At 42.8% G+C, this 27,691-nt stretch overlaps 1 protein-coding gene across 2 annotated transcripts in view; it reads left to right on the top strand.

Annotated features, from left to right (window-relative positions):
• Positions 1-291: 291 nt before the first annotated feature.
• Positions 292-27,691, top strand: part of MARCHF1 (membrane associated ring-CH-type finger 1) — a 555,399-nt gene continuing 527,999 nt past the window's right edge. For both annotated transcript variants that reach the window (XM_077279451.1, XM_077279450.1), the window contains exon 1: positions 292-1,206. In XM_077279451.1, coding sequence (XP_077135566.1) covers positions 1,108-1,206 — 99 coding nt within the window. In that variant the 5' untranslated portion in view covers positions 292-1,107. The remainder of the gene's footprint in view (positions 1,207-27,691) is intronic.

The following is a 27,691-nucleotide window of genomic DNA, read 5'->3' as shown; positions in this document are numbered from 1 at the left end:
TTGCCACATAGTTACCTTCTCATGACGTTCTCCTTAGTGCCCTTTTCATCAGCGTGTTTCACATTAATCTTACTCCTTTTCTCACTGTGGGTGTCTTTTTGTAGGAATATAGTGTTGGCACTTTACAAATTAGCATTTTAATCAGCGCTGCCATTAGATAATGTCATAAACGTGACAGAAAGCTAAAAGTGAATGTCTTCCTGTGATAATAAGGCTGGTGCTGTAATTGCCACACTTCTAGAAATGTGTATAGCTTGCTAGCATAGTATGGAAGCCCGGAGTGCGGACGGCTGTGTGAGGACGGCTGTGTGTTTCCAGTGTCTGCTGGTTTCGCCTGTTCTGCAGCAGCTGATTATGTCTCATATACACACAATACAGCGAGTGGCTAGAGCTTAACAATCAGCCTCAGAATAGCACATTGCTGCTGCCGGTGTGGTACTCCTCTTTACACCTGATTCACTCACTGCTGTTCTTCACTTGAAGGCAGATCCTTTGACCTAAGCAGATTAGATGCATGAACGACACAGCAAGCTATCTGCGCTTTTCAAGGAAGAGATTTGGCTCCAAAATAGGGCACTAAGCTGTTCAGCCTTCTGCCTATTTACCTAGTCAGCATGATGCAGTGTCTCAGGGTGCTTAGTAGCCTCCCGGGGAATCAACTGGGAAACAAAAGCAGAAGTGGCAGCCCCTGCAAATGTGGAAGTCTGTGCCATTAGAGAAAGCACTTGCTAATAATGGCCTGTGAGACCCAGGTTTCCTTGGTTTCCATGACAGCTATTAGGTACCATAGAAATTGAATTGCACACTGCTCCTGGGGGAGTGAAAGGGTGTTCGAATGACAGAGCATATTACCTAGAACTTGTCGTGTTCATCTTTTTGCAAAACTAACTGGATTATGGCTTTTTTTGTGTCTCTAGCTTGCAAAAGATCTGGATTCCTTCTAAACATTCATTTCCAATGATATTTTCTATTTTTTTATTTATTTGTTTGTGCGTAGAACTAATCTTGGAAAATCAAGGATATGAGCTGTTATACAGGTGGGCTACCAAGGGGGAGTGAAAGTATCAAACATCCAATCAGGAATTGGCTACCTGCAATATCAGCAATATGCCCCTGCAACAGATTTCTGTAGTTCCTGCAAGGGAAACTGCTAGTAATGGGAGAAGTTCAATGGGAAAAAACAGAGAAAAGAACAAAGAAGTTGAGGTAAGTAGAGTATTGTTCTTGATCTTATCTGGTGAACTGTCTAGATGGATTCCAAGACTGATAGTATTGCTTTTCCTGATAAAACTGTGCTGATTCTAATGCCATGTATGATGCCACCTAGATATCCAGGTCTATGATATGTTTAAGTTAAAATGTATTAAAATGTCTTATATTATGTAGTTCTAGTTACTGCATGAATTCTATTTTTCAAAAGACAGTGATAAATGTATTTGTGTAAAACTATATAAAAATAATAAAAAAAAAGTAATAGTAATGACAGCATTAGGAAAATGAAACGGTGGCATCAATTATCCACCACTCATTAAAGCTTTCATTACCAGAGCACTTACTGAATCTTAAGCTGCTATATTAAGCACCGCAGACCTTTTGCATGGAGTCAGTCATTGCATTGTTACCAGCTTTATAATTAATTATAATCCTCGTTCCTAATGACTAGAGCTTGTTGAAGGGAATTCAGAGGATTAATATGATGGAATGTTTTGAAATGATAGAAATCTTACAATGTCTGTGATGTAACAAGTAAAATTTGCTTTAAAGTAAGTTTTTGGAGTGAGAATATGTAAAGGTGTTTTCCCCTATCATGAAGGTGTTATTATCACTTTCAGTGGGGGTCAGACCTTTGGTGTAGAACTGCATGCTCTTCATTGTCTGCTTCTGCGTAGTGGCCACCGAGCCATACTACCTGAGTTGTGTCAATCCATATATAAATATGTTGTTTTTCAAAATCACACAATGTGGTACGTGATACTCTATAATTATTAAGCTAGGAGGTTCATGTTACTACAAGGGTTAGTAAGAACCACCAATTAGAAGGATTATCGCTTTTCTATCGTCAGTTCCCACCATACCACAAGCAAAATGTAAGTTGAATGATCTGAGATGGTGTTAGCTGTGAAATTTGGTGGATTTATTTCATCTTTATTTCCTAAAATTGTGCCTACCCCAAAATGGTTTGCTGGCTGGAAGGGGTTGAAAGACTACCTGTCTGTGAAGCTTCTCTTGGCCAATCATTTTTGTCAGGCCTCTTGTTATAGCTGATTGGTCAAAATCATTGTGAAAAAATCATTGAATAGACAGCAACATCTTGTGCTGTGTTGAGTTTGGCATCTTTATCTCCTTAATTAACATCATATTGTTGTTAAATGTTTAAAGTATAATGACATAATGCATACATTTTATATACTGTTAGCACAATTTGGGAAATTTTATGAATCCAAACATACTTGTACAACGTGAAGCATGCTTTCCTGAGAAAAACATATGTGCCCCTAAAACCATTTAATTTGTTCTATTGGTTAATCTATAAGTATATGGACAACCCCTTAATATTGTTGGAATGGCCATATCTTGATACTTCCAAATTTATGATCAATATTCCAGTAAAGGAAAAACAGATGATTTATTTTTGATTTTCCCACTGTACGGTCATTGGTCTCCACATGTCTTAGAGCTTGATTTCACATCCAGGTTGTCAACTGTCAAGAAATTCCTGGACAGTCTGTAAAAATGGGGCACTTTTTTTCGTCTGTACATAAAAATATTTGATGCACTCTATTCTTTTAAAGATGATTGTATTTATTACCATTTTATAGTTCACAGTGTGTGTAGCTAATGTTTTCATGTCTGGTCATGGGCATACATCACTTATAATATTAATGATTTATTATAGTTTTTCATTGTGTCTGTAAAAAATATTGGCTATCCTCGAATTTTTGATCAGCTGTCCATGAAGACGTAAAAGTTAAATTGGCAATCTTGAACCACATGCGTTGGTATAACAATAACAGTAGCAGCCACAATATGGCGCAATGGTTGAGGGGATTCAACACAAGTGCAAGTAGTTTTATAGGGAAGCACATATTGGTGGCTATTCCTATCTAGTACAACTATGTGTACTTCTTGATATATGGTTCGTCAAATCGTCAATTGTGGCTGCTTATGCTATTAATGATCTACCATGATCATTGGGGATAACTAGAAAATAGACACATAAGGTAACGCTTGCTGGAGATAACCTGATACTTTTACGAGATTTTGAGATTGATCTAATGATCGTTCCAATAATTATAAGCACTCACAGTTTTTTGAAATGTAAATGTCAGATAATTCTATTAGAGCATATGGACTTTCTAGTGGGGTTTCCTCTACACTGAACTATTCTTTTTGAGCCAAAGTAGAAAACCATTAGCACAACCTGGTTCCTGATCAGACATACTAAATCCATCCAACATTAAAACAGTGGGCAATAACGTCCTATATTTGACCTAATGGTGTCTACAGGTGGCCAACATTTTACTTTCGTTTTTTTATGTCTTATTGTCACATTAAGAATTTCAGCTCCTATGATAGAATTAGTATAATAACACCACCTGGCACCTCATAAAACCTTGGCAGTTGGTACTTGTACAATCTGAAAATTAGCAAGCAATGTCCAGCCTTTGCTGGACATCAAGCTATTGCCAAAGAGCTGCCACTTTTTGAGACAGGGAATGCCAACTCAGTAATAGCATACGGTGAACCATCTGGATTCCATAGCGCCATTAATTTGCTGAAGCAGAAAAATACCGTACGGTAGTAAAGCTGGTGTGGATAGAAGAGGAAACTCCAAGGAAGTCATTATTCAGATATCCGGTTATTCTGCTATTACATCCCCTTCCTATACAGGATGTATCTTTCTTACCAGAAAACCTTCTAATATCTCAATTTTAAAGGTTTAATATTTAATAATGAAAAATGTATTGAACTCTAATGCAAGACACAACTTAGAATTATACAGCAAAGAACACATTATATAAGAATACAGTGCAATTACAATATTTATTTCTCTATATGAATGAAACCTGGGAAAAAAATCAAGCAGAAATTTGTGTTTTTCACAATACTCCCCATAATATTTTTTGTTTTCTCATATATTTTTGTATGCAGTGCTTGCGGAGTATGTTACTGATTGTTGTGTAAGTCTGGAAAGATGTGCTTAAGAAACAGGTTTTGTAAGTGTTCCTTTCTAAGTCTGTGCTAACAGATACACTAAGCTCTGTTACAAAAAGGATTGACCTGATTAGACATAAACAGCATGCCTTTTTATTATTGTATTCTTATTGTCTTATGCAACATGTTTTCTAAGCTTTCTGCTCTTTTATAGGCAAGGCAATACCTAAATATACTTTGCATTTCCAAAATGTCATTAAAAATGGTTTTCTGATTTCCAAAAATTATTTTCAAATGGCTACCATGCAAAATTCTTTATCCCTTACTAATAACTTCTGCTTATAGCTGAAAGTTGTACCTATGTCAGCCAGTTACTTTGAGGTTACGTGACCTGCTCCTGGTGTCTATCTAGTGTTTGTGGGATGTCTAGAATCATGGGTACAAGGTTATTTCTTCCATCTCCATCTCTGTAATACAGTAGGGCATATATCATTTATCTTACGAACAATGTTCTCTGGACCTTCTTTTCTGTCACTGGGGGAAAATGTCTAGCGATCAACAGCACAGCAGAGCTACGTCTCAGTAACAGATCATTGTTGTATGTGAAGATTATAGCGCTACTTTATACCTTGGACATGCAGGTGTCTATAAATAAAGGCAATGTCTATGACAGGAGATAGGAACTATGGGAACTTTAGTGCTTCACATGGTAATCTCATCCACGAAAAGTCCTGTTAGCATCAAAACAAAGGTCCTGCACAGCTCAGGGCAATATATTGAAAATGATAAATTATCACTTTGGATCTATCATAGCACCATACAGTGAGAATTCAAACACAAATAATTTTGTATATTTTTCACTTCAATGGTTTTTATTGAATTTTTCAAAGATGCAATTTGAAACAACCATATATAATAAAAAAAAAGATAGATGTCCCTTGATGGGAATAAGTTAAATAAAAATCAAGACTGTTTTTCAAAAATACAAAGCATGTATTGTGCATGCATCAAAAAGTGCAAGAAAATTCACAAAATACTAATCAAGTGTACAAGGGGTTTTGCACAGGACTATACATATTACTCCTAACTACATGAGTGGTTTCGGATATACAAGTTAGAACAACAACCATATATTGTGAAGATATGAGCCTCTTCATGGGGGAAAACAAAATCAAAGCAAATATATGTTTCATAAAAGGAAATCAAGTAAATGCATACATGAAAAAATACAGAGGATCTCACAGGCTGCAGAACAAGTGTATACAGGATTTTGCACAGAATTTTCCCGCCGTGGCCAAAAGTTTAGAGACAGTGTTTCTAGATAATTTAGACAGATATTTATATGGTTACTGAAGAAAAATTATCAGCATTCCATTATTATCAGCATTATGGAAAGACACAGTACTTAGTTAGCCCCTTCACCCCCCAAGTTTGTTTGAAGTGACTTTGAGGGTCCTATGTGACAGAAAATTCTCCAAATTGGTACCATTCTAAAAATAATACCCCTCAAGTTGGTCAACACCTCATTCAATAAATGTACTAACCCTTCAGGTGCTTCACAGGAATTTTGTGCAATATGGAAGGAAAAGATTAACATTTAATTTTTTTTCATTTTCTGGTTAGCCAATAAAGGTATCACTCCTAGAATAATTCTGTCATCATTGGGCATTCACATCGATTTTTCTGGCTAACACGGTACCACAATACAATTTGTTATTGTACATCAACTTTTTTTTCACAAATTTATTTCTTTTCACAAGTGAAACAGGAGAAAATGTACCCCAAAGTTTGTTGTGCAATTTCTCCTCAACATGCCGATACCCAATATGTTGAAGAAAACTACTGCTTGGGCAAATGGCAGGTATAGGAATGCAAGCACAGTTTGACATTTTTAACCAAAATTGTCTGGAATCGAAATTGGACACCATTTCCTGTTTGGAGAGTATCTAATGTGCCTAAGCAGTGGTAAGCCCCCACAAGTGAACCCATTTTGGAAACTAGACCTCTCAAAGAGGTGTCTAGATGTGTAGTGAGCATCTTGAACCCCCAGGTGCTTCACAGAAGTTTATAAGGCCGGTTTCACACGTCAGTGGCTCCGGTACGTGTGGTGACAGTTTCCACTCGTACCGGAGACACTGACTCACGTAGACATATTAAAATCAATGTGTCTCTGCACATGTCAGCGTGTTTTCACGGACCGTGTGTCCGTTTGAAAAACACGGAGACATGTCAGTGTTCGTGGGAGCGCACGTATCACACGGACCCATTAAAGTCAATTGGTCCATGTAAAACACGTACTGCACATGGATGCTGTCCGTGTGCCGTCCGTGTGCTGTGCAGGAGACAGCGCTACAGTAAGCGCTGTCCCCCCAGCTTGTGGTGCTGAAGGCGCCATTCATTTCTTCTCTCCAGCAGCGTTCGCTGGAGAGAAGATATGAAAAATCATTTTTTTTTTTTTTTATGTTTCAACTAAAGATCCCTGTCAGCACCCCCCTCCCACCCTCTGTGCGCCAGCTGGAAATAAAATACCCACCCATAGGGGTGGAGCCGCATATTCATCACTGTAATGAGCGGTACCACGTGACCGCTCATACAGGAAGAAGCTGCGGCGCTGAGAGGAAGCAGCAAGGGAGCCGGGTGAGTATTTTATTTCCAGCGGGCGGGCGCACAGGGGGTGGAAGGGGGTGGTGATAGGGATCTTTATTTGAAACAAAAAAAAAAAAAAAAGATTTTTCATATCTTCTCTCCAGCGAACGCTACTGGAGAGAAGAAATGAATGGTGGCTTCAGCACCAGATGCAGGGTACAGCGCTTATCTCTAGTGCTGTCTCCTGCACGGTCCGTGTGGTACCCAGTCGGCACAAGGGCAGCACACGGCTGCCGCACGAGTGCACACTGATGTGCCACGTGAGCACACGGACACGGATAACTCCGGTACCGATTTTTCTGGTACCGGAATTATCTGGACGTGTGAGACTGGCCTAATGTTGAGTTGTGAAAATAAAAAACACATTTTTCCACAATAATATTATTTTAGCCCCATTTTTTTATTTTAACAAAGGTAACAGGAGAACTTGCACCATTCAAATTGTTGTGCAATTTCACAACAATCTGAGTACGACGATACCTCACATGTGGGGGAAAAGTACTGCTGTTTGGGCGCATGGCAGGGCTCGGAGGGGAAGGAGCATCATTTGACTATTTGAACACAAAATTAGCTGGAATCATTATTGGATTGTTTAGGCCCCTAAACAGTGCAAACCCTCCACAAGTGACCTCATTTTGGAAACTAGACCCCCTCAAGGAACTTATTTAGAGGTATGTTGAGTGTTATGACCCCAATGGTGAGGGTCTCAGAGATATCAGCAAGTCTGCGAAGTACAAAAATCCAGCTCATAGGGCAGTGGTAACTGGGTTGACCATATATCTACTCCTAACGCCAACACTAGAAGTAGCCGGGGAACATGCCTACGTTAGTCGCTAGATGTCTCGCGCCAGCCGGAGAGCTAACTACCCCTAGAAGAGGAAAACAAAGACCTCTCTTGCCTCCAGAGAAAAGACCCCAAAAGTTGGATACAAGCCCCCCACAAATAATAACGGTGAGGTAAGAGGAAATGACAAACACAGAGATGAACTAGGTTTAGCAAAGAGAGGCCCACTTACTAATAGCAGAATGTAGCAAGATAACTTATATGGTCAACAAAAACCCTATCACAAAACCACACTGGAGATTCAAGAACCCCCGAACCGTCTAACGGCCCGGGGGGAGAACTCCAGCCTCCCTAGAGCTTCCAGCAAGGATAGGATACAGATTAGGTACAAGCTGGACAAAAATGCAAACAAAAACAAATAGCAAAAAGCAAGAGAGCAGACTTAGCTTAATCAGGAACCAGGATCAGTAGACAAGACTCGAGCACTACAGATTAGCTCTGATATCAACGTTGCCAGGCATTGAACTGAAGGTCCAGGGAGCTTATATAGCAACACCCCTGACCTAACGACCCAGGTGAGCATACAAGGGATGAATGACATACCCAGAGTCAAATCACTAGTAGCCACTAGAGGGAGCCAAAAGGTAAATTCACAACAGTACCCCCCCCCCTTAGTGAGGGGTCACCGAACCCTCACCAAGACCACCAGGGCGATCAGGATGAGCGGCGTGAAAGGCACGAACTAAATCGGCCGCATGCACATCAGAGGCGACCACCCAGGAATTATCCTCCTGACCATAGCCCTTCCACTTGACCAGGTACTGAAGTCTCCGCCTGGAGAGACGAGAATCTAAGATCTTCTCCACCACGTACTCCAACTCGCCCTCAACCAACACCGGAGCAGGAGGCTCAGCAGAAGGAACCACAGGCACAACGTACCGCCGCAACAAGGACCTATGAAATACGTTGTGAATGGCAAACGACACCGGAAGATCCAGGCGAAAGGATACAGGATTAATGATTTCCAATATCTTGTAAGGACCAATGAAGCGAGGCTTAAAATTTGGGAGAGGAGACCTTCATAGGAACAAATCGAGAAGACAGCCATACCAAATCCCCAACGCGAAGTCGGGGACCCACACCGCGGCGGCGGTTGGTAAAACGCTGAGCCTTCTCCTGTGACAACTTCAAGTTGTCCACCACATGACTCCAGATCCGCTGCAACCTATCCACCACGGAATCCACCCCAGGACAGTCAGAAGGCTCCACATGTCCCGAGGAAAAACGAGGATGGAAACCAGAGTTGCAGAAAAATGGCGAAACCAAGGTGGCGGAACTAGCCTGATTATTAAGGGCAAATTCAGCCAACGGCAAGAAGGTCACCCAATCATCCTGATCAGAAGAGACAAAACACCTCAAATAAGCCTCCAGAGTCTGATTAGTTCGCTCCGTTTGTCCGTTAGTCTGGGGATGGAAAGCGGACGAAAACGACAAATCAATGCCCATCCTACCACAAAAGGATCGCCAGAACCTGGAAACAAACTGGGATCCTCTGTCCGACACAATATTCTCAGGAATGCTGTGCAAACGAACCACGTTCTGGAAGAACACAGGAACCAGATCAGAAGAGGAAGGCAGCTTAGGCAAAGGAACCAGATGGACCATCTTGGAGAAACGATCACATATCACCCAGATGACAGACATGCCCTGAGACACCGGAAGATCCGAAATGAAATCCATAGAGATGTGTGTCCAAGGTCTCTTCGGGACAGGCAAGGGCAAGAGCAACCCGCTGGCACGAGAACAGCAAGGCTTAGCTCGAGCACAAGTACCACAGGACTGCACAAATGACCGCACATCCCTTGACAAGGAAGGCCTCCAAAAGGACCTGGCCACCAGATCTCTGGTGCCAAAAATTCCCGGGTGCCCTGCCAACACTGAGGAATGAACCTCAGAAATGACTCTGCTGGTCCATTTAGCAGGCACAAACAATCTGTCAGGTGGACAAGAGTCAGGCCTACCAGCCTGAAATCTCTGCAACACACGTCGCAGATCTGGAGAAATAGCAGACAAGATAACTCCTTCCTTAAGAATACCCACAGGTTCAGCGACTCCAGGAGCATCAGGCACAAAGCTCCTAGACAGAGCATCGGCCTTCACATTCTTAGAACCTGGTAAATACGAGACCACAAAGTCAAAACGGGAGAAAAACAATGACCAGCGGGCCTGTCTAGGATTCAGGCGTTTAGCAGACTCGAGATACATCAGATTTTTGTGATCAGTCAAGACCACCACACGATGCTTAGCACCCTCGAGCCAATGACGCCACTCCTCAAATGCCCACTTCATGGCCAACAACTCCCGATTGCCCACATCATAATTTCGCTCTGCCGGCGAAAACTTCCTAGAGAAGAAGGCACAAGGTCTCATAGTAGAGCAACCAGGGCCTCTCTGCGACAAAACGGCCCCTGCCCCAATCTCCGAAGCATCCACCTCAACCTGAAAGGGAAGTGAGACGTCAGGCTGGCACAAAACAGGCGCCGAAGTAAACCGGCGTTTCAACTCCTGGAAAGCCTCCACGGCAGCAGGAGCCCAGTTAGCTACATCAGAGCCTTTCTTGGTCATATCCGTCAGCGGTTTAACAACGCTAGAGAAATTTGCGATAAAACGACGGTAGAAGTTAGCAAAACCCAAGAATTTCTGAAGACTCTTAACTGACGAGGGTTGAGTCCAATCATGAATAGCTCGGACCTTGACTGGATCCATCTCCACAGCAGAAGGGGAAAAAATGAACCCCAAAAAGGGAACCTTCTGTACACCAAAGAGACACTTTGAGCCCTTTAACAAACAAAGAATTTTCACGCAAAATCTCAAAAACCATCCTGACCTGCTCCACATGCGAGTCCCAATCATCAGAAAAAACCAGAATATCATCCAGATAAACAATCAAAAATTTATCCAGATACTTCCGGAAAATGTCATGCATGAAGGACTGAAAAACTGAAGGTGCATTAGAGAGCCCAAATGGCATCACCAAGTACTCAAAATGACCTTCGGGCGTATTGAATGCGGTTTTCCATTCATCGCCCTGCCTAATGCGCACAAGGTTGTACGCACCACGAAGGTCTATCTTGGTGAACCACTTGGCACCTTTAATCCGGGCAAACAAATCTGACAACAGCGGCAAAGGATACTGAAATTTGACAGTGATCTTATTTAAAAGCCGATAGTCAATACAAGGCCTCAAAGATCCGTCCTTTTTGGCCACAAAAAAGAATCCCGCACCAAGAGGGGAAGAAGAAGGACGGATATGCCCCTTCTCAAGAGACTCCTTGATATATGAACGCATCGCGGTATGTTCAGGTACCGACAGATTAAACAGTCTCCCCTTAGGAAACTTACTGCCAGGAATCAAATCTATTGCACAGTCACATTCCCTATGAGGAGGCAGTGCACTGGACTTAGACTCGCTGAAGACATCCTGATAATCAGACAAATACGCCGGAACTTCCGAAGGCGTAGAAGAAGCAATAGACAAGGGCAGGGAATCTCCATGAATTCCATGGCAGCCCCAACTTGACACTGACATAGCCTTCCAGTCCAAGACTGGATTATGGGTCTGTAACCATGGCAAACCCAAAACAACCAAATCATGCATTTTATGCAGAACAAGAAAACGTATTACCTCCCGATGTTCGGGAGTCATGCACATGGTAACCTGTGTCCAAAACTGCGGTTTATTTTTTGCCAATGGCGTAGAATCAATACCCCTAAGAGGGATAGGATTCTCCAATGGCTCAAGAACAAATCCGCAGCGCTTGGCAAATGACAGATCCATAAGGCTCAGGGCAGCACCTGAGTCCACAAACGCCATGACAGGATACGATGACAGTGAGCAAATCAAAGTTACAGATAGAATAAACTTAGGTTGCAAATTACCAATGGTGACCGGACTAACAACCTTAGTAAGACGTTTAGAGCATGCTGAGATAACATGTGTAGAATCACCACAGTAGTAACACAAGCCATTCTGGCGTCTATGAATTTTCCGCTCATTTCTAGTCAGGATTCTATCACATTGCATTAAATCCGGTGCCTGTTCAGACAACACCATGAGGGAATTTGCGGTTTTGCGCTCCCGCAACCGCCGGTCGATTTGAATAGCCAGGGCCATAGAATCATTCAGACTTGTGGGAATGGGAAAACCCACCATCATATTCTTAATGGCTTCAGAAAGGCCATTTCTGAAATTTGCAGCCAATGCACACTCGTTCCACTGGGTCAGCACGGACCATTTCCGAAATTTTTGGCAATACACTTCAGCCTCGTCCTGGCCCTGAGACATAGCCAGCAAGGCTTTTTCTGCCTGAATCTCAAGATTGGGTTCCTCATAAAGCAAACCAAGCGCCAGAAAAAACGCATCAATGTCAGCCAATGCCGGATCTCCTGGCGCCAGCGAGAAGGCCCAATCCTGAGGGTCGCCCCGTAAAAAAGAAATAACAATTTTTACTTGCTGAGCGGAGTCTCCAGATGAACAGGGTCTCAGAGACAAAAACAATTTACAATTATTCCTGAAATTTCTAAATTTAAATCGGTCTCCGGAAAACAGTTCAGGAATCGGTATCTTAGGTTCTGACATAGGATTTCTGGTAACATAATCTTGTATGCCCTGCACACGAGCAGCAAGCTGGTCCACACTTGTAATCAAGGTCTGGACATTCATGTCTGCAGCAAACACAAGCCACTCAGAAGTAAAGGGGAAAAGAAAAAAAAAAATGAGAGAGAGAAAAAAAAACTCAGAACTTTCTTTCTTATAATCCCGCTTCTGCAATGCATTTAACATTTAATACTGGCCTGGCAAACTGTTATGACCCCAATGGCAAGGGTCTCAGAGATATCAGCAAGTCTGCGAAGTACAAAAATCCAGCTCATAGGGCAGTGGTAACTGGGTTGACCATATATCTACTCCTAACGCCAACACTAGAAGTAGCCGGGGAACATGCCTACGTTGGTCGCTAGATGTCTCGCGCCAGCCGGAGAGCTAACTACCCCTAGAAGAGGAAAACAAAGACCTCTCTTGCCTCCAGAGAAAAGACCCCAAAAGTTGGATACAAGCCCCCCACAAATAATAACGGTGAGGTAAGAGGAAATGACAAACACAGAGATGAACTAGGTTTAGCAAAGAGAGGCCCACTTACTAATAGCAGAATGTAGCAAGATAACTTATATGGTCAACAAAAACCCTATCACAAAACCACACTGGAGATTCAAGAACCCCCGAACCGTCTAACGGCCCGGGGGGAGAACTCCAGCCTCCCTAGAGCTTCCAGCAAGGATAGGATACAGATTAGGTACAAGCTGGACAAAAATGCAAACAAAAACAAATAGCAAAAAGCAAGAGAGCAGACTTAGCTTAATCAGGAACCAGGATCAGTAGACAAGAGCACTACAGATTAGCTCTGATATCAACGTTGCCAGGCATTGAACTGAAGGTCCAGGGAGCTTATATAGCAACACCCCTGACCTAACGACCCAGGTGAGCATACAAGGGATGAATGACATACCCAGAGTCAAATCACTAGTAGCCACTAGAGGGAGCCAAAAGGTAAATTCACAACAGTTGAGCACCTTGAACCCCCAGGTGGCTCACAGAAATTGATAGCATTGAGCTGTGAAAATAAAAAACTCATCTAATTTTTCCCGCAAAAAGTTATTTTTGTAAAAAAAAATAATTTTTACAACGGTAATAGGAGAAATTGCACCATACCACTTGTTGTGCAATTTCTTCTGAGTGCATAAATACCCCATATGTGGGGAAAAACTACTACTACGGAAATGGCAGACATGACGCACAAAAAAACGTTACATGTAACTTTTTTTGTGCCGACGGTCCGCCAAAACACGACGCATCCGTCGCACGACGGATGCAACGTGTGGCCATACGTTGCAATGCGTCACTAATGCAAGCCTATGGAGAAAAAACGCATCCTGCGGGCAACTTTGCAGGATGCGTTTTTTCTCCAAAACGACGCATTGCGACATACAGCAAGCGACGCTAGTGTGAAAGTAGCCCAAGTTGCAAACTGTTATTGTAGTGCCTAGTATGTTGTAGTGCCTAATACGTTATGCCCAGTTTTTGCTTCTGGACACATGAACTGGTAAATTAGGCCAGCTCACATCGCTACAAAAATGCCAAGCATGTGGATGCTATATGTGGTTTAGGCACACTTGGGCTCAGAAGTGAGTGGGCATTGGATTTGCAAGCACAGAGTTTGCTGGATTTCTTTTGGAGGACAAGGATTTGTAGCACTTTTCCAGAGCCTTTGTACTTGTAGTAACACGGAAGCCCCCTATATTTCCATTGACAGGTGACAGACCTGAGTGGGGACTTGCCATTTTTGTGGACTGAAATTAAGCTTTTATTGGAAAACTTTTATAGAACATTTCAGATCATGTTGATCCTGTGCTCTATACTGAGCACTTACATCGGTGTTTCCATCTAAGGCCGGCGTCAGACTGGTGAGTTTAACGGACGTATGAGCGCATAAACTACGTCCGTAAAATACGCATAACACATGATTCCCTATGTCCCAGCTCCTATCAGCCGTATTTTACTGATCCGTATTATACGGTCTTGTACGGCCGTACAAAATCGCAGCATGCTGCGTTTGTCACCGTATTGCGCAAAAAAAAAAAAAAAAAAAAAAAAAAAAAAAAAAAAAAAAAAAATCGCCAATGAAAGTCTATGGGGGGTGAGAAAAATACGGATTACACACGGACCAGCAGTGTGACTTGTGAGAAATACGCACCAGTGTTAGAGAAAAGCCGGTAATTCAATTGCCGGCTTTTCATTTCTCCTTCCCAAACCCGACAGGATATGAGCGGAGGGCGCCTCACCGCAACTCAAGGTAACTACAGGTCACCCAGCTTTCCTTTCAGTACCCGGGGTTTACAGGCACGAGCAAGTGCATTAGCACAGCTCCTGGCTGTAAAATGATTTAACCCCTTCAGATGGATTTACATCGTGGGACATAACAACGGAAGGTATGGAATATTGTTGTTTGTTTTTTTTACTTTGTTTCAGGACGATGGTCTTCAGGTGGATTAAGAGTCTAATAAAATATTACAACCACATGTGTCTTTATTTCATTAAAATGCTTTGTAATCATGTGTGTGTGTTTTATTAATCATTTCGTACTATTGGATTAATAATGGATAGGTGTCATAATTGACGCCTCTCCATTATTAATCTGGCTTAATGTCACCTTACAATAGCAAGGTGACATTAATCCTTCATTACCCCATATCCCACCGCTACACGGGAGTGGGAAGAGAGTGGCCAAGTGCCAGAATAGGCGCATCTTCCAGATGTGCCTTTTCTGGGGTGGCTGGGGGCAGATGTTTGTAGCCAGGGGGGCCAATAACCATGGACCCTCTCTAGTCTATTAATATCTGCCCTCAGTCACTAGCTTTACCACTCTGGTGGAGAAAATTGCGCGGGAGCCCACGCCAATTTTTTCCGCGATTTAACCCTTTATTTTACAAGCTACAGCGCCCAAATTTTGCACATACACACTACTAACATTAGTAGTGTGGAATATGCAAAAAAAAAAAAGGGATATGAGATGGTTTACTGTATGTAAACCATGTCTCATATCCTGCCGGGTTTGGGAAGGAGAAATGAAAAGCCGGCAATTGAATTACCGGCTTTTCACATATATCGCGCTGAATTAAATATAAATACAGAATATATATATATGTGTCTCAATTATATATATATATATATATATATATATATATATATATATATATATACACTGTATATATGTTTTACCGAACATTTGAGCACATAAATCCATTAGATGTCAGTTTTGCAAGCCTGCGAGAAAATATCGCAGTATGGATGACATACGGATTACATACGGAGGATGCCATGCACAAAAAAAGCTGACACACCCTGCCTACGGATGACATACGGATCAATATTTTGGGGACTTTTCTGCGTATTACGGCTGTAAAAAACGGACCGTATTTACATATGCTGAGTGTGACGCCGGCCTAAGTGTCTGAGTGACAAGATTCAGATGAAACTCCCGAGGAATTCATTCACTATAATGGGGCAGCAGAGTAACTCTTACTCCGTCTGGCTTCTGTTCAGCAGTGCCCTTCTTTTTAGATTTGCACAAAACTGTGTAGGACCATTTTTTTATGCATGCTTAACCCCTTCACCCCCAAGGGTGGTTTGCACGTTAATGACCAGGCCAATTTTTACAATTCTGACCACTGTCCCTTTATGAGGTTATAACTCTGGAACGCTTCAATGGATCCTGGTTATTCTGACACTGTTTTCTCATGACATATTGTACTTCATGATAGTGGTAAAATTTCTTTGATATTACCTGTGCTTATTTGTGAAAAAAACAGAAATTTGGCGAAAATTTTGAAAATTTTGCAATTTTCCAACTTTGAATTTTTATGCCCTTAAATCACAGAGATATGTCATACAAAATACTTAATAAGTAACATTTCCCACATGTCTACTTTACATCAGCACAATTTTGGAACCAACATTTTTTTTTGTTAGGGAGTTATAAGGGTTAAAAGTTTTTCAGCAATTTCTCATTTTTACAACACCATTTTTTTTTTAAGGACCACATCTCATTTGAAGTCATTTTGAGGGGTCTATATGATAGAAAATACCCAAGTGTGACACCATTCTAAAAACTTCACCCCTCAAGGTGCTCAAAACCACATTCAAGAAGTTTATTAACCCTTCAGGTGTTTCACAGGAATTTTTGGAATGTTTAAATATAAATGAACATTTAACTTTTTTTCACACAAAATGTATTTCAGCTCCAATTTGTTTTATTTTACCAAGGGTAATAGGAGAAAATGGACCCCAAAAGATGTTGTACAATTTGTCCTGAGTACGTCGATACCCCATATGTAGGGGGAAACCACTGTTTGGGCGCATGACAGAGCTCAGAAGCAAAGGAGCACCATTTGACTTTTCAATGCAAAATTGACTGGAATTGAGATGGGACGCCATGTTGCGTTTGGAAAGCCCCTGATGTGCCTAAACATTGAAACCCCCCACAAGTGACACCATTTTGGAAAGTAGACCCCCTAAGGAACTTATCTAGAGGTGTGGTGAGCACTTTAACCCACCAAGTGCTTCACAGAAGTTTATAATGCAGAACCGTAAAAATAAAAAATCATATTTTTTCACAAAAATTATCTTTTCGCCCCCCAATTTCTTATTTTCCCAAGGGTAAGAGAAGAAATTGGACCCCAAAAGTTATTGTACAATTTGTTCTGAGTACGCTGATACCCCATATGTGGGTGGGAACCACCGTTTGGGCACATGGGAGGGCTCGGAAGGGATGGAGCACATTTGGAATGCAGACTTAGATGGATTGGTCTGCAGGCGTCACATTGCGTTTGCAGAGCCCCTAATGTACCTAAATAGTAAAAAAAAAAACACAAGTGACACCATTTTGGAAAGTAGACCCCCTAAGGAACTCATCTAGATCTGTTGTGAGAGCTTTGAACCCCCAAGTGTTTCACTACAGTTTATAACGCAGAGCCGTGCAAATAAAAAATATTTTTTTTCCCACAAAAAAATATTTTTTAGCCCCCAGTTTTGTATTTTCCCTAGGGTAACAGGAGAAATTGGACCCCAAAAGTTGTTCTCCAATGTGTTCCGAGTACGCTAATACCCCATATGTTGGGGTAAACCCGTTTGGGCGCACGGGAGAGCTTGGAAGGTAAGGAGCACTGTTTTACTTTTTCAACGCAGAATTGGCTGGAATTGAGATTGGACGCCATGTCGCGTTTGGAGAGCCCCTGAGGTGCCTAAACAGTGGAAACCCCCCAATTATAACTGAAACCCTAATCCAAACACAACCCTAACCATAATCCCAACTGTAACCCTAACCACACTTCTAACCCAGACACACCCCTAACCCTAATCCCAACCCTATTCCCAACCGTAAATGTAATCCAAACGCTAACCCTAACTTTAGCCCCAACCCTAACCCTAACTTTAGCCCCAACCCTAACTGTAGCCTTAACCCTAGCCCCAAACCTAACCCTAACCCTAGCCCTAACCTTAGCCCCAAACCTAACCCTAACCCTAGCCCTAACCCTAACCCTAACCCGAAAATGGAAATAAATACATTTTTTCCCTAACTAAGCGGGTGATGAAGGGGGGTTTGATTTACTTTTATAGTGGGTTTTTTTAGCGGATTTTTATGATTGGCAGCCGTCACACACTGAAAGACGCTTTTTATTGCAATATTGCAAAAAATATATTTTGCGTTACCATATTTTGTGAGCTATAATTTTTCCATATTTGAGTCTACAGAGTCATGTGAGGTCTTGTTTTTTGTGAGACGAGTTGATGTTTTTATTGGTAACATGTTCGGGCATGGGAGATTTTTTGATCGCTTTTTATTCCGATTTTTGTGAGGCAGAATGACAAAAAAACAGCTATTCATGAAATTCTTTTGGGGGAGGCGTTTATACCGTTCAGCGTTTGGTAAAATTGATAAAGCAGTTTTATTCTTCGGGTCAGTGCGATTACAGCAATACCTCATTTATATCATTTTTTTTATGTTTTGGCGCTTTTATACGATAAAAACTATTTTATAGAAAAAATAATAATTTTGGCACCTCATTGTTCTGAGGACTATAACTTTTTTTTTTTTTCGCTGATGATGCTGTATGGCAGCTCATTTTTTGCAGGACAAGATGATGTTTTCAGTGGTACCATGGTTATTTATATCCGTCTTTTTGATCGCGTGTTATTCCACTTTTTGTTTGGCGGTATGAGAATAAAGCGTTTTTTGCCCCGTTTTTTTTTTTTTTTACGGTGTTCACTGAAGGGGTTAACTAGTGATATAGTTTAATAGGTGGGGTCGTTACGGACTCGGCGATACTAAATATGTGTACTTTTATTGTTTGATTTTTTTTTTATTTAGAAAGAAATGTATTTATGGGAATAATATTTTTTTTTTCTTTAGGATTTTTTTTTTTTTTTTTTTTTTTACAAATGTGGAAATTTTTTTTTAAACTTTTTTACTTTGTCCCAGGGGGGGGACATCACAGATCGCTGATCTGACAGTTTGCACAGCACTCTGTCAGATCACCGATCTGAGTTCCAGTGCTGCAGGCTTACCAGAGCCTGGTCTGCACCCGGCAGTAATCCCTGCAGGACCGGATGCAGCCCCGTGGCCATTTTGGATCCGGGGCCTGCAAGGATAGAAGGTAAGAGACCCTTGCAGCAAGGCGATCACATCGTGTTGCTCCGGGGGTCTCAGGGAAGCCCGCAGGGAGCCCCCTCCCTGCACGATGCTTCCCTATACCGCCGGCACACCGCGATCATGTTTGATCGCGGTGTGCTTGGGGTTAATGTGCCGGGGGCGGTCCGTGACCGCTCCTGGCACATAGTGCCGGATGTCAGCTGCGATAGGCAGCTGACACCCAGCCATGATCGGCCGCGCTCCCCCTGTGAGCACGGCCGATCGCGCTGGACGTCCTATTCCATCCTTGGGAATTAGGGCCCACCCCACATGGATGGAATAGTACGTCAAATGGCAGAAAGGGGTTAAAAAGATGGCCACTGCCAGACTAGACAGCATTCAGAGTGACTCCATCTGCCTCATTATAGGGAATCTTCCCTCTTAAGCACATATTTCAGAGATTTACACTGAAACCCCTGTATAAGCGCTCAGCGCGAAGCACAAGATAAATGAGAATTGAGCTTTACTGCGATCTTTGGGAGGCAGAATTTAAAATCAACAGCAGGTGAAGAATTGTTTTGTTTTATTTTTCACGCAATTCCTTGTGCTGTATAAGTGATTAGACGACTTTATTCTTCAGGTCACTGCAATTACAGCAATAGCAGTTATTCATGCTTGGATGCTGTCACACACTGACAAACAACTTTTTATTGCGCATCGCAATATTTTTCCATATTTTGGCCCACAGAGTCATGTGTGGGCTTGTTTTTTGGGGGACAAGTTGACATTTTTATTTGTACCATTTTAGGGCACATGACTTTTCTATTGCTTTCTATTTTATTGGGAGGCAGACTGAATAAAAAACAGCAATTCAGGAATTAGGAATTGTTTTTAGGGATTTTTTTATGCTCTTCCACATGTAGTAAAATTGATAAGGCACCTGTATTCTTTGGGTCAGTAATATTATAGAGATACCACATTTATCTTTTATGTTTTGCCGCTTTTCACAATAAAAACAATTTTATAGAAAAATAATAATTTTTGCATCACTTTGTTCTGACAGCTATAACTTTTTTATTTTTCCACTGATGGAGCTGTGTAGTGGCTTGCTTTTTGCTGGAAAAGATGACGCTTTCAGTGATACCATTTTATTTACATTCATCTTTTTGATTGCGTTTAATTACATTTTTTGTTCGGCAATATGATGATAAGGAAACATTTTTTGCCCTGTTTTTTTATTTATTTTTTTGTGGTGTTTGTTGAAGGGGTTAACTAGTGGAACAATTTTATGGACCTCGTGCTGGACACGATAATACCAAACGTGCTTTTTTTACATAAATAGAAATTTATCAGTACAGTATACTGTATATATCTTTTAATTATTTAAAATTTATTTTTTAAAAATATTTATACAATTTTTTTAACTTTTTTTTACTTTGTTCCACTTATGAGACTTTGACTTTAAGCAGCCTGATTGTTGTTATAAATCATTGCAATGGAGGAGCATTACAATGGCTTATAACTACTAGTGCTGCACTGACACAAGCCCCTTGGATCTTGCTCTGCTCATGCTCTAAAGCACTTGCCATAACCTGGTGACCAAGATATGGTCATGTTGATATCCGGATCACCATAGCAATGATCAGGACCCCACGATTACATTGCAAGGATGCCGATCGGAGAGCAGAGGGGGATCCCTCCCTGTGCCTGCCTTCTAAATGCTGCGATCCCTTTTTCTCTTTCAGTACTTACAGTGTAGACCCTGATTTTTTCAAGACTTATGCAACTTGTCCTGACATGCTGGATATCAGCTTATGGGCCAAATTCTGGCAAATGGCAAACCATTCTTACCTCATCAATTCTTGGATCTCCTTAACCCCTTACCAACATCATGCGTACATTTACGCCAATGTCGGTCTCCCTCCCTTTGATGTGGGCTCCGGTGGTGAGAACACATCTTTCCAGGGTGTAACAATTATAGTGGAACACTCAGGAATCTCTTGGCTTGAGACAAATAAACAGCAGAACCAAATATAGTGATGTCTGTATTATTCAAACAAACACTGGTGCAAAGTGTGAGCAAGTTCAAAACACAGCAAATAAGGTGAAATCAGGATAAGTTCCTTGCAGCTCGGCTGCAGGCAAAGTCAATATTCAAACGCACAAACGTGGGTGCAGCATGTGCACAACAGTTCAAGTGGACGGCAAACTGGGTCCTTCTTAGAAATAGTTTGTTTGCAGCTCTGCTGCAGGCAAAGTCTTATGGGCATAGCACTTTCTGAGGAAATGCAGATGATAAGACACAGTTCAAACCAGGGCTGGCAGTATTAGCAATGAGTCCAGAAGCAGTGCAGAGCTTCAAGTCCAAAACAGTCAAATAAACCAGCAGTGGAAATCAAACAAGCTTAGCTGTAACAGGATGAGCTTACATGTCCCAGCAGGCAGGAGAAGAATGCAGAGAAATGCAGGAGAACCTCTGAGAGCTGAGAAGGTTAGCTGAATAGGTGGAGCCAGACAATCTGGAGAGGGGAAGTCTCTTGCAGCACAAGCCAGGGATTCAGGCAGAATACACAAGCAAGGAGAATGAAGCAAGCCAGGCTTATAAAGACAGGGAAGTCAGATCACATGAGGCAGCAGATGCCATCTTGGAAAATGGCAATAAAACACCACAGATAAACAAGGAATCCAGACTCCTTACACAGGGACAAGTCAGCTGTTTTGAACAGCTGACATGTGCTTGCAATAGCCATGGGTGGAATTGCGATCCACCCGCCGCTATTAACCAGTTAAATGCTGCTGTCAAACTCTGACCGCAGCATTTCAATCACGCTCCCGGCCATCAGGCCAGAAATACGCACATCGGTGACCCCGTCACCTGATTGCTGGTTACTGGTGTGTTGGCATGACAACCTGAGGTCTCCTGGAGACCTCTATGGTTGTCAGTGCCAGCTTGCTATGAGCACCACCCAGTGGTCGGTGCTCATAGCAACTCAGTAAATCAACTATATAGAGGCGATCTGAACATCGCCTCTATGTAGCAGAGCTGATCGGGTTGTGGCAACTTCTAGACTCCCATGGAGACTATTGAAGCATGCCAAAAGTAAAAACAAAATATTTTCAAAAATATTAAAAAAATTAAAAAAAATATATAAAAGTTCAAATCACCCCCCTTTCACCCCATTCAAAATAAAACAATAAAAATAAAATCAAACATACACATATTTGGTATTGCCGCATTCAGAATTGCTCAATCTATCAATTAAAAAAAAATTAACCTGATCGCTAAACGGCGTAGCGAGAAAAAAATGTAAAACGCCAGAATTATATTTTTTTGGTCACCATGACATTGCATTAAAATGCAATAACGGCGATCAAAAGATCATATCTGCACTATAATGGTATCATTAAAAATGTCAGCTCGGCACACTAAAAAAAATCCCTCACCCAACCCGAGATCATGAAAAATGGAGACACTGCGAGTATCGGAAAATGGCGCAATATTTTTTTTGTTTAACCCCTTCACGACCTTTGACGCATACGCTGCGTCATGAAAGTCTGTGCCTTCCCGACCTATGACGCAGCGTATGCGTCATGGAGGGATCGCGTCCCTGCAGATCGGGTGAAGGGGTTAACTCCCATTTTACCCGATCTGCAGAGACAGGGGGAGTGGTGCTTCAGCCCAGGGGGGGGGCTTCACCCCCCCGTGGCTACGATCGCTCTGATTGGCTGTTGAAAGTGAAACTGCCAATCAGAGCGATTTGTAATATTTCACCTAAAAAACTGGTGAAATATTACAATCCAGCCATGGCCGATGCTGCAATAACATCGGCCATGGCTGGAAAACCTAATATGTCCCCCCCCACACCCACCGATCGCCCCCCCAGTGCTCCGTTATGGGGTCCGGTCCCCTCCGTCCGCCTGCCGGCTCCCCCGTCCTCCTGCCCGCTCCCTCCTTGTTTGAATAAACCCCCCCTGTGGTCCGATCACCCCCCCTGTGCTCCAATCCACCCCCCCACCACCCCTTCATACTTACCGATCATCCCGGTGTCCGGACGTCTCCTCGCTGGGCGCCGCCATCTTGGAAAATGGCGGGCGCATGCTTAGTGCGCCCAACGAATCTGCCAGCCGGCAGATTCCTTACAGGTACATTTTGATCGCTGTGGTAGGTTCTATCACAGCGATCAAAATAAAAAAAATAATAAATACCCCCCCCCCCCTTTATCACCCCCATAGGTAGGGACAATAATAAAATAAAGAAAATATATTTTTTTTTTTTTTTCGTTTTCCACTAGGGTTAGGGTTAGAACTAGGGTTAGGGTTAGAACTAGGGGTAGGGTTAGGGGTAGGGTTAGGGTTACGGGTAGGGGTAGGGTTAGGGTTATGGCATGTGCGGATTTGGCCGCGGATCCGCAGCGGATTTGGCCGCGGATCCGCAGCGGATTTGGCCGCGGATCCGCAGCGGATTTGGCTGCGGATTGGCCGCTGCGAATTCGTTGCAGTTTTCCATCAGGTTTACAGTACCATGTACACCTATGGAAAACCAAATCCACTGTGCCCATGGTGCGGAAAATTCCGTGCAGAAACGCTGCATTGTATTTTCTGCAGCATGTCAATTTTTTGTGCGGATTCCGCAGCGTTTTACACCTGTTCCTCAATAGGAATCCGCAGGTGAAATCCGCACAAAAAAAACACTGGAAATCTGCTGTAAATCTGCAGGTAAAACGCAGTGCCTTTTACCTGCAGATTTTTAAAAAATCGTGCGGAAAAATCTCACACGAATCCGCAACGTGGGCACATAGCCTTAGGGTTAGGGTTGGAATTAGAGTTAGGGTACCGTCTCACAGTGGCACTTTGATCGTACGACGGTACGATCCGTGACGTTCCAGCAATATCCATACGATATCGCTGTGTCTGACACGCAGCAGCGATCAGGGACCCTGCTGAGAATCGTACGTCGTAGCAGATCGTTTGGAACTTTCTTTCGTAGCTGGATCTCCTGCTGTCATCGCTGGATCGTTGTGACAGCGATCCAGCGATGCGTTCGCTTGTAACCAGGGTAAACATCGGGTTACTAAGCGCAGGGCCGCGCTTAGTAACCCGATGTTTACCGTGGTTACCAGCGTAAAAGTTAAAAAAAAAAAAACCTACATACTCACATTTCGGTGTCCTTCAGGTCCCTTGCCGTCTGCTTCCCGCTCTGACTGTCTGCCGGCCGGAAAGTGAGAGCACAGCACAGCAGTGACATCACCGCTGCGCTCTGCTCCCACTGTACGGCGGCACTCAGTCAGAGCGGGAAGCAGATGGCAAGGGACCTGAAGGACACCGAAATGTGAGTATGTACGTTTTTTTTTTTTTTTACTTTTACGCTGGTAACCTCGGTAAACATCGGGTTACTAAGCACGGCCCTGCGCTTAGTAACCCGATGTTTACCCTGGTTACCCGGGACCTTGGCATCGTTGGTCGCTGGAGAGCGGTCTGTGTGACAGCTCCCCAGCGACCACACAACGACTTTCCAACGATCACGGCCAGGTCGTATCGCTGGTCGTGATCGTTGGTAAATCGTTATGTGAGACGGTACCCTTAGGGTTGGAATTAGGGCTAGGGTTGAAAATAGGGTTAAGATTAGGCTTGTGGTTAGGGTTAAGGATAGGGTTAGGGTTGTGTTGGGGTTACAGTTGTGGGTAGGGTTGGGATTAGGGTTAGGATTAGGGTTAGGGTTGGATTTAGGGTTACGGGTGTGTTGGGGTTAGGGTTGTGGTTAGGGGTGTGTTGGGGTTAGGGTTGTGATTAGGGTTATGGCTACAGTTGGGATTAGGGTTAGGGGTGTGTTGGGGTTAGTGTTGAAGTTAGAATTGAGGGGTTTCCACTGTTTAGGCACATCAGGGGTCTCCAAACGCAACATGGCGCCACCATTGATTCCAGCCAATCTTGCGTTCAAAAAGTCAAATGGTGCGCCCTCCCTTCCAAGCCCCGACGTGCGCCCAAACAGTGGTTTACCCCCACATATGGGATACCAGCGTACTCAGGAAAAACTGGGCAACAACTATTGCGGTCGAATTTCTCCTGTTACCCTTGCAAAAATAAAAAATTACTTGCTAGAACATAATTTTTGAGGAAAGAACAATTATTTTTTATTTTCATGGCTCTACGTTATAAACTTATGTGAAGCACTTGGGGGTTGAAAGTGCTCACCACACATCTAGATAAGATCCTTTTGGGGTCTAGTTTCCAAAATGGGGTCACTTATGGGGTGTTTCTACTGTTTAGGCACATCAGGGGCTCTGCAAATGCAATGTGACGCCCGCAGACCATTCCATCAAAGTCTGCATTTCAAATGTCACTACTTCCCTTCCAAGCCCTGACGTGCGCCCAAACAGTGGTTTACCCCCACATATGGGGTACCAGCATACTCACAACAAACTGGGCAACAAATATTGGGGTCCAATTTCTCCTGCTACCCTTGTGAAAAAAAAATTGCTTGCTAAAACATCTTTTTTGAGGACAGAAAAATGATTTTTAATTTTCACGGCTCTGCGTTGTAAACTTCTGTGAAGCACTTGGGGGTTGAACGTGCTCACCACACATCTAGATAAGTTCTTTGGGGGGTCTAGTTTCCAATATGGGGTCACTTAGGGGGGGTTTCTACTGTTTAGGCACATCAGGGGCTCTGCAAATGCAACGTGATGCCCGCAGACCATTCCATCAAAGTCTGCATTTCAAATGTCACTACTTCCCTTCCGAGCCCTGACGTGCGCCCAAACAGTGGTTTACCCCCACATATGAGGTATCAGCGTACTCACAGCAAACTGGGCAACAAATATTGGGGTCCAATTTCTCCTGTTACCCTTGTGAAAATAAACAATTGCTTGCTAAAACATCTTTTTTGAGGAAAGAAAAATGATTTTTTATTTTCACGGCTCTGCGTTGTAAACTTCTGTGAAGCACTTGGGGGTTGAACGTGCTCACCACACATCTAGATAAGTTCCTTGGGGGGTCTAGTTTCCAAAATGGGGTCACTTGTGGGGGGTTTCTACTGTTTAGGCACATCAGGGGCTCTGCAAACGTAACATGATTCCCGCAGACCATTCCATCAAAGTCTGCATTCCAAATCGTCACTACTTCCCTTCCGAGCCCCGGCATGTGCCCAAACAGTGGTTTACCCCCACATATGGGGTATCAGCGTACTCAGGAGAAACTGCACAACAACTTTTGGGGTCCAATTTCTCCTGTTACCCTTGGAAAAATAAAAAATTGTGGGTTAAAAAATCATTTTTGAGGAAAGAAAAATAATTTTTTATTTTCATGGCTCTGCGTTATAAACTTCTGTGAAGCACTTGGGGGTTCAAAGTGCTCACCACACATCTAGATTAGTTTCTTGGGAGGTCTAGTTTCCAAAATGGGGTCACATGTGTGGGAGCTCCAATGTTTAGGCACACAGGGGCTCTCCAAACGCGACATGGTGTCCGCTAATGATTGAAGCTAATTTTCCATTCAAAAAGCCAAATGGCGTGCCTTCCCTTCCGAGCCCTGCCGTGCGCCCAAACAGTGGTTTACCCCCACATATGGGGTATCATCGTACTCAGAACAAACTGGACAACAACATTTGGGGTCCAATTTCTCCTATTATCCTTGGGAAAATAAAAAACTCCGGGCTAAAAATCATTTTTGAGGAAAGAAAAATAATTTTTTTATTTTCATGGCTCTGCGTTATAAACTTCTGTGAAGCACCTGGGGGTTTTAAGTGCTCACTATGCGTCTAGATTAGTTTCTTGGGGGGTCTAGTTTCCAAAATGGGGTCAATTGTAGGGGAGCTCCAATGTTTAGGCACACAGGGGCTCTCCAAACGCGACATGGTGTCCACTAACGATTGGAGCTAATTTTCCATTCAAAAAGTCAAATGGCGCGCCTTCCCTTCCGAGCCTTGCCGTGCACCCAAACAGTGGTTTACCCCCACATATGAGGTATCGGCGTACTCAGGAGAAATTGCCCAACAAATTTTAGGATCCATTTTATCCTGTTGCCCATGTGAAAATGAAAAAATTGAGGCTAAACGAAATTTTGTGTGAAAAAAAAGTACTTTTTCATTTTTACGGCTCAATTTGTGAAGCACCTTAGGGTTTAAAGTGCTCACTATGCATCTAGATAAGTTCCTTGGGGGGTCTAGTTTCCAAAATGGGGTCACTTGTGGGGGAGCTCCAATGTTTAGGCACACAGGGCCTCTCCAAACCTGACATGGTGTCCGCTAACTATGGAGATAATTTTTAATTCAAAAAGTCAAATGGCGCTCCTTCCCTTCCGAGCCTTACCATGTGCCCAAACAGTAGTTTACCCCCACATATGAGGTATTGACGTACTCAGGAGAAATTGCCCAACCAATTTTAGGATCCATTTTATCCTGTTGCCCATGTGAAAATGAAAAAATTAAGGCTAAAAGAAATTTTGTGTGAAAAAAAAGTACTTTTTCATTTTTACGGATTAATTTGTGAAGCACCTGGGGGTTTAAAGTGCTCACTATGCTTCTAGATAAGTTCCTTGGGGGGTCTAGTTTCCAAAATGTGGTCACTTGTGGGGGAGCTCCAATGTTTAGGCACACGAGGGCTCTCCAAACGCGACATGGTGTCCGCTAAAGATTGGAGCCAATTTTTCATTCAAAAAGTCAAATGGCGCTCCTTCCCTTCCGAGCCCTGCCGTGCGCCCAAACAGTGGTTTACCCCGCACATATGAGGTATCAGCGTACTCAGGACAAATTGGACAACAACATTCGTGGTCCAGTTTCTCCTTTTACCCTTGGGAAAATAAAAAAATTGTTGCGAAAAGATCATTTTTGTGACTAAAAAGTTAAATGTTAATTTTTCCCCTCCAT

The sequence above is a fragment of the Ranitomeya variabilis genome, chromosome 1, assembly GCF_051348905.1.
Source record: "Ranitomeya variabilis isolate aRanVar5 chromosome 1, aRanVar5.hap1, whole genome shotgun sequence".
Classification (NCBI taxonomy): Eukaryota; Metazoa; Chordata; class Amphibia; order Anura; family Dendrobatidae; genus Ranitomeya; species Ranitomeya variabilis.
The sequence above is the reverse complement of the archived record's forward strand: the minus strand, read 5'-3'. Positions and strand labels throughout refer to the sequence as shown.